Below are 7,956 nucleotides of genomic sequence, written 5' to 3'. Positions count from 1 at the left end.
CTCATTGAAGAACAGTAGCAGCTCTCACAGCTCCACATCATGATCACCTGCACACCAGCTTCCCATGGTGACAGTCTCTCTATCATCTCCTCTGTGATCCATGATCCGTGATCATGCACATGATCGCAGTTTCTGTGGAGGCTTCATGGCACAGGTGGCGCACCCCATGTAACCTTGTTTAGTGGACAATCAGTAAAGAGACACAGAGCATAATTTAACACATCAAAAGACAATGAAATGGGTACATCTGCCAATCAATCTCACCAGCATCCATAGGCTGCTTTTTGTTGGAAAAGAAACTGGGTGGCATGTGGCTCTGCATGACTTACCAGAGACTGAATCGAGTCACAATCAAACACCATTATCCGATGCCACTGGTCCCCTCTGCTCTGGGATAGCTAAGGGAGGCCCTCACCTTCAAGTTTGAGCTACACACTTGGTGTGTATCCACAGGGTTGATGAATGGAAAATGGCCTTTAGCACCACCTCTGCTCACCTTGAGTACTGCGTTATGGAATATCTTACTGCATTAATATGGCATCTTCAGTATTCATTAGTATCTTTTATAACTGATTTTCGGCAAATTACTTTATAGCATACTTTTACTATATCCTGATTTGCCTAATTTAACCAAGTAAAGAAAAATGATATTACCATTTCATGTATTTACATTTACATTTACAGCATTTGGCAGATGCCCTTATCCAGAGCGACGTACATAAGTGCTTAAATCTCTATCATTGGATACATTAATGCTGGTTCACTAGGTTACATACTTAAGATATCACGAGTTTAAAACATTGTTCAAAGTTACAACGAAAAAGTTTCAAAGGTTTTTTTTTTAAATAAATGCAAAAGATAGGGAAAGAAGTGTTAGTTGAAGTGTTTCCTGAATAAGTAGGTCTTCAACCGCCGTTTAAAAATAGCCAGTGACTAAGCTGTCCAGACCCATAGGGGAAGTTCATTCCACCTCCTTGGTGCCAGAACAGAAAAGAGTCGTAGTATACTTGCCTCTTACCCTGAGAGATGGTGGAACCAGTCGAGCAGTGCTGGTAGATCTGAGGGTGCGGGGTGCAGTGTGAGGAGTGATGAGGGCTTTGAGGTAAGAGGGAGCTGGTCTATTTTTGGCTTTGTAGGCCAGCATCAGTGTTTTGAATCTGATGTGTTCAGCTACCGTGCAGCTACATTTTGATTCATTTGCAGAGGACGGATTGCGTTCATAGGTAGACCTGCCAGCAGTGCGTTACAGTAATCAAGTCTTAAAATGACAAGAGACTGAATAAGTACCTGAGCAGCCTGTGTGGACAAAAATGGCAGAATCCTTCTAATGTTGTAGAGTAGGAACCGAAATGAGCGAGTCACATTAGCAAAATGAGAGGAAAAGGACAGTTGGTTGTCCATGGTTACCCCAAGGTTGTGAGCTGTGGCTGAAGGGGAGATCAGATCGTTGTGCAGGGATATAGCAAGATCATGACCTGGGGATGAATCACCTGGGATGAACAGCAGTTCAGCTTTGCTAGGAATGAGCTTTAACTGATGAGCAGTCATCCATGATGAAATTTCTGAGATCTGATCAGAAGCTGTGGTATCTGAGGGTGGGAAAGAGAAGATAAGTTGTGTATCATCAGCATAGAGTGGTAAGAGAACCCATGTGAGGAAATAACTTCCCCAAGAGAGTGAGTATACAGGGAGAAAAGAAGAGGACCAAGTACTGAGCCCTGTGGGATATGAGCGTCCTTCCAGGTAGGAAGCAAACCATTCCCAAGCTGATCCGCAAATCCCAAGACTCCTGAGTGTGGACAAGAGAGTCTTGTGGTTGACCTATCAAACGCTGCTGAAAGGTCGAGGAGGATAAGGACGGATGACAGTTTGGCTGATCTTGCAGCATGTAGTTTCTCAGAGACATCCAGAAGGGCTGTCTCTGTGGAATGAGCTGCTTTAAAGCCAGACTGGTTGGGATCTTGGAGGTTGTTCTGTGAGAGATAGACAGACAGTTGATTATAGACAATGCGTTCAAGAATTTTTGAAAGAAACGAGAGAAGTGATACCGGTCTGTAGTTACTGATGTCTGATGGATCCAGAGCAGGTTTCTTTAGGATGGGAATAACCCTTGCTCTCTTGAAAGTAGTTGGTACCTGACCAGATGCTATGGATCTATTGATGATAGTGGTAATGAAGGGCAGAAGGTCTTTTGAAATGATCTGGAGCATAGTGGAAGGGAGTGGATCCAATGGGCAGGTGGTAGGATTGCAAGACTGTATGAGTTGTAAAATCTCTTCTGCGGCTACAGTTGAATAATGCGACAATGGAGTGGGGGAATCCATACTGTGAGATGTAAGTGCAGTCGGGTCAGAAGTGAAGATCCTGCAGATTTCCTCAATCTTCTCATGGTAGAAAGAAGCAAAGTCTTCTGCAGTCAGGGAGGATGAAGCAGGTGGAGCCGGGGTGTTGAGTAGAGAAGAGATGATGTTGTGGAGCTTCCGAGGGTCTTGTGCTGAAGCTTCAAGCTTTTCCTTGTAGAAGGAAGTCTTGGCAGAAGTCACATCTGAGAAGACCTTAGCCAGGAGTGTACGGTAAGAATCAAGATGTGCTTTCTTCCACTTTCTCTCTGATGATCTTAGCTCTCTTTGATTGTTGCACAGCACATCTGAAAGCCAAGGTGCAGAACAAGAAGTGTTCTTGGGTTTATTGGACAGAGGGCAGAGAAAGTCCATAGTTGAGGAAAGAGATGAGAGGAAAGTATCTGTGGCTTAGTCCAAGGGTAGTGAGGAAAAAGACTCAGGATCAGGAAGAGAAGAAAGAGTGCCAGAAGCTACAGAAGAATTTATAAAATATTTTATTTTTATTTATAAAAATAAATTACATATTGAATGCAAACAAAACACATAGCATATAGAAAGAAACAGTAGTGTCTTGTTTTGATAATAAATGTGTATTTCTATTTAAAATGCACTTTAATCATGTTAATCATGTGATAATCAGATATTTGTCAGTTGTGGCTTTGCTGAATAATCTTATAATTCATGGGAATTTCTTTTCATGACTCTAATTTTCATTCTATTGCGTGAGTGAATGAGAGTGTGTGTGTGCCCTGCGATGGGTTGGCACTCCATCCAGGGTGTATCCTGCCTTGATGCCCGATGACGCCTGAGATAGGCACAGGCTCCCCGTGACCCGTGGTAGTTCGGATAAGCGGTAGAAAATGAGTGAGTGAGTAATTTTCATTCTAACACTAAACACAAGTGCTGAAGAGCTGCAGACAGCCTTGCAGTGTAGCTTTGTGAATAACCTAGCACACCTTCCATGTTGTAAAAGACCCATTATTGTCTGTCAACTATTTAATTTAATTTGAAAAGGTTCATTTGCACAAGGTGGGAATTCCATGCCTTTTTGTTAGAGGTAAAAATGCAATTACATCTTTTCACACAAAGACTATTTAATATTTAAATAATACCTCATTAAGCAGAGGTGCTACTGACAAGGATGTTAGCGCAACCCCACCTGCAATGAACTAGTTGTAAAAAAAATGAACGCTGCTATTTTGCTGCATATTGTTAGTCGAGTGGGCGGCGTAGGAAAAAAGTCTGGAATATAAAGCGACGTGTTAAATTGCTCTAGCCAATTTGATCTGGTGTTGATTTGCTATTCTGCTTGCAGCAGAGTGTCTTCATGACCAGACAGGTGCAGTTTAACAGCTGTCTCAGGAGCACTATGATTTGTGATTCTATCAGCAGCAGGGTACCTTTCTCCATCTATTGCTCTGACCTGAAGGAGACACAGGGCTGATTGCCAGTGGACATGCTTTACATACAACAGCACCCCCACTCCCACTTTATTCCAATCACGGCACAGCCCTTAAGAGCAATAAACCTACAAAGAGAGAGTGCACATGTGCACATGGCAAGTGATGGATTTTTATCAAACACTCAAGGAAAAGAAAATGCATTTAGTTATTTTACCTTTATGAATATTTTGAATAAATTGCATATTGTTACCTTTTATAATGATGGGTAAAATCTTTATAATGAATTACTTTTTTTTAAAAGAAATTTAACACTTTCATTTAAATACTATTAAACTATTTAACCCTTTTATATATTTCCCCTATTAAGCCTTAAAAATCATTTTTATGAGGCTGTTTCTCAATACAGAATTTCTCTACATCCTCAGACTGTAGGGCATCAGAAGCCTGATATGGCCATGTCAAAATCATTATTGCGAGGTCACAGAATCATTTTAGAGTAGATATAGATGCAGGTTTTGGATCATAAGTCTGACAGAAGATCCAAAGTTTCAGTTCTAGGCTGAAGCAGACAGATTCTACTTTAAAATCTGCTCATATATCATAGATTCACGCATGTCAAGTATTCTAACAAGGTTCCCAGCGCCTTTGGAGGAAAAACAGCACCAATGATATCAGAAATATTCCAGCATAATGAAGATTACAATCTTTTCTGTATAACATCCTGCTTCATAAACCAAAGCCACTCAGCATGTTGTGGCAAAAAATCTCAGGTCCTTTTATTTCACTGTGAGGATTTATTAAATGTAGATTTTATATTAAAGAGTTTTATTGTGAGGAACTTGTATGTAACTGTACCTTTGGAAACTTGTTGACAAAAAAATACCAACAAATTTACAACCATGTCGCTGTGAACGCTGTAGTGCCCAGTGTAGTGCACGCTGTAGTGCATGCTGTAGTGTCCGGGGTAGTGCACACTGTAGTGTCCGGTGTAGTGCCCAGTGTAGTGCGTGCTGTAGTGCCCGGTGTAGTGCACGCTGTAGTGCCCGGTGTAGTGCACGCTGTAGTGCCCGATCTAGTGCACGCTGTAGTGCCCGGTGTAGTGCACGCTGTAGTGCCCGGTGTAGTGCACGCTGTAGTGCCCGGTGTAGTGCACGCTGTAGTGCCCGGTGTAGTGCGTGCTGTAGTGCCCAGTGTAGTGCCAGGTGTAGTGCCCGGTGTAGTGCACGCTGTAGTGCCCGGTGTAGTGCGCGCTGTAGTGCCCGGTGTAGTGCTCGATGTAGTGCCCGGTGTAGTGCCCGGTCTAATGCACGCTGTAGTGTCCGGTGTAGTGCCCGGTGTAGTGTGCGCTGTAGTGCCCGGTGTAGTGTCCGGTGTAGTGCACGCTGTAGTGCCCGGTGTAGTGCGTGATGTAGTGCCCGGTGTAGTGCACGCTGTAGTGTCCGGTGTAGTGCCCGGTGTAGTGTGCGCTGTAGTGCCCGGTGTAGTGCACGCTGTAGTGTCCGGTGTAGTGTCCGGTGTAGTGCCTGCTGTAGTGCCCGGTGTTGTGCGCGCTGTAGTTCACGGTGTAGTGCCTGGTGTAGTGCCCGGTGTAGTGCGCGCTGTAGTGCACGCTGTAGTGCGCGCTGTAATGCAAACTGTAGTGCGCGCTGTAGTGCCCGGTGTAGTGCCCGGTGCAGTGAACGCTGTAGTGCGCGCTGTAGTGCCCGGTGTAGTGCGCGCTGTAGTGCCCGGTGTAGTGCGCGCTGTAGTGCCCGGTGTAGTGCACGCTGTAGTGCCCGGTGTAGTGCGTGCTGTAGTGCCCAGTGTAGTGCCAGGTGTAGTGCCCGGTGTAGTGCACGCTGTAGTGCCCGGTGTAGTGCGCGCTGTAGTGCCCGGTGTAGTGCTCGATGTAGTGCCCGGTGTAGTGCCCGGTCTAATGCACGCTGTAGTGTCCGGTGTAGTGCCCGGTGTAGTGTGCGCTGTAGTGCCCGTTGTAGTGTCCGGTGTAGTGCACGCTGTAGTGCCCGGTGTAGTGCGTGATGTAGTGCCCGGTGTAGTGCACGCTGTAGTGTCCGGTGTAGTGCCCGGTGTAGTGTGCGCTGTAGTGCCCGGTGTAGTGCACGCTGTAGTGTCCGGTGTAGTGTCCGGTGTAGTGCCTGCTGTAGTGCCCGGTGTTGTGCGCGCTGTAGTTCACGGTGTAGTGCCTGGTGTAGTGCCCGGTGTAGTGCGCGCTGTAGTGCACGCTGTAGTGCGCGCTGTAATGCAAACTGTAGTGCGCGCTGTAGTGCCCGGTGTAGTGCCCGGTGCAGTGAACGCTGTAGTGCGCGCTGTAGTGCCCGGTGTAGTGCGCGCTGTAGTGCCCGGTGTAGTGCGCGCTGTAGTGCCCGGTGTTTTGCGCGCTGTAGTGTCCGCTGTAGTGCCCGGTGTAGTGCCAGGTGTAGTGCACGCTGTAGTGCTCGGTGTAGTGCCCGGTGTAGTGCACGCTGTAGTACCCGGTGTAGTGCTCGATGTAGTGCCCGGTGTAGTGCCCGGTCTAGTGCACGCTGTAGTGTCCGGTGTAGTGCCCGGTGTAGTGTGCGCTGTAGTGCCCGGTGTAGTGTCCGGTGTAGTGCACGCTGTAGTGCCCGGTGTAGTGCGTGATGTAGTGCCCGGTGTAGTGCACGCTGTAGTGTCCGGTGTAGTGCCCGGTGTAGTGTGCGCTGTAGTGCCCGGTGTAGTGCACGCTGTAGTGTCCGGTGTAGTGTCCGGTGTAGTGCCTGCTGTAGTGCCCGGTGTTGTGCGCGCTGTAGTTCACGGTGTAGTGCCTGGTGTAGTGCCCGGTGTAGTGCGCGCTGTAGTGCACGCTGTAGTGCGCGCTGTAATGCAAGCTGTAGTGCGCGCTGTAGTGCCCGGTGTAGTGCCCGGTGCAGTGAACGCTGTAGTGCCCGGTGTAGTGCGCGCTGTAGTGCCCGGTGTAGTGCGCGCTGTAGTGCCCGGTGTAGTGCGCGCTGTAGTGCACGGTGGAAGGATACCAGTGTTACACGCGGCTGTGATGCGTCTCCAGTGTTCAGTGTGGCGGAGTGAAAGAGCGGCTATTTGCAGGAGGAGGCTGAAAGAAATTTAAATCCCCCTCCGGACTGCGGTCGACACGCAAAAAGACAAGATTCTTGCCTTTCTTTTTTATTTCTTTCTTTCCTCTTTTTCTTTGGTTCTGTTTACCTGCTTTCCCGTAGTCAATGTCCGGTCGGTAGGGCGTCGGCGCTGAAGTTTCCGAGGGGTTTGTGGCTCTCTCTGTGTGCCTGAAGGGCGCCATGGCGGTGGTTGTGGAAGCGCGGCCGGAGCTGGTGGGGAAGCGGTTCCTGTGTGTGAGCGGAGAGGCGCCGCCGGAGCTCGCGGAGATCGTGCACTGGCCGTGGCGTGTGGGGGTCATACGCGCCGTGAGCCACCGCGACACCGACAATCCCGAACTCACGGTAAGACCCCGCTGTGCGCTTATTATAACGCGTTATAACTCGTCACATCGCATTTTTATTTATTTATTTGTCCTGGAAACCTATTTTAGATTCTCTGCTCAACGCAGCGGTTTGGTCGTTGTTCTTGTGATTGTAGCCGAATTTATAATAATGTGTTCACATCGCGTTCAAAAGTTGTCATTTTTCGTGAAACAAACAAATTAAAAAACAAAACGGCTGCCTGCAGTCTGTATGCTGTACAAACACCATGGAATAAAGCAGAAACTGTAGTCAACCAGATGGTTACAAGAAAAAGAAAACAGCACATTAACATAATGTCCAGTTGTTTTCTCGGTTTATGGTCAATTTGGTTGTTCATGAGATGTTTGCAGTGTAGAAATTACTCTGAAAAAGCTCCGAATGTGTGAAGTCCAGAGAGGTTTGTTTACATGCTGTGAGTTTGTGTTTATACACAAGATACAAACACATCTGTGAGTTTTATAATGGTAGAAATATCTCAGGAGCTTTTTATTTCCCATGAATAAATGTCAGTTCTCTTTGTGCCTGCAGTTAGCTGATATTAAATATTCTAGATCATGTTTTCTCATTTTTCTCTTAAACATATTTTTTTCCTTTCAAAAATGTAGACCAAAGGTTGCATCTTTTGTTCTGGTCCTTAAATCCGTATTTTCCCAGTGACGCTAGTAAATCTTTATATTATTGCTCATTTCACCTGCATATACAAAGTGACAGTACAAACTGGGTTCTCTGAGATAGATATGAGGTGTACAGATAAACATT

General features: G+C 46.7%; 2 protein-coding genes across 4 annotated transcripts in view; one reads left to right on the top strand and one right to left on the bottom strand.

Annotated features, from left to right (window-relative positions):
• Positions 1-5,657: 5,657 nt before the first annotated feature.
• LOC132858014 (histidine-rich glycoprotein-like) lies at positions 5,658-7,016 on the bottom strand. The gene is made up of 3 exons (XM_060888178.1): positions 7,003-7,016; positions 6,339-6,711; positions 5,658-6,257 (listed from the first exon to the last, which is right to left on the bottom strand). The coding sequence occupies exons 1-3, from the start codon at positions 7,014-7,016 to the stop codon at positions 5,658-5,660; spliced, it is 987 nt and encodes a 328-aa protein (XP_060744161.1).
• jmjd1cb (jumonji domain containing 1Cb) overlaps positions 6,782-7,956 on the top strand; it is a 110,118-nt gene continuing 108,943 nt past the window's right edge. For all 3 annotated transcript variants that reach the window (XM_060864010.1, XM_060864009.1, XM_060864008.1), the window contains exon 1: positions 6,782-7,176. In XM_060864010.1, coding sequence (XP_060719993.1) covers positions 7,015-7,176 — 162 coding nt within the window. In that variant the 5' untranslated portion in view covers positions 6,782-7,014. The remainder of the gene's footprint in view (positions 7,177-7,956) is intronic.

Source organism: Tachysurus vachellii, chromosome 2, assembly GCF_030014155.1.
Source record: "Tachysurus vachellii isolate PV-2020 chromosome 2, HZAU_Pvac_v1, whole genome shotgun sequence".
Lineage (NCBI taxonomy): Eukaryota > Metazoa > Chordata > Actinopteri > Siluriformes > Bagridae > Tachysurus > Tachysurus vachellii.
The sequence above is the reverse complement of the archived record's forward strand: the minus strand, read 5'-3'. Positions and strand labels throughout refer to the sequence as shown.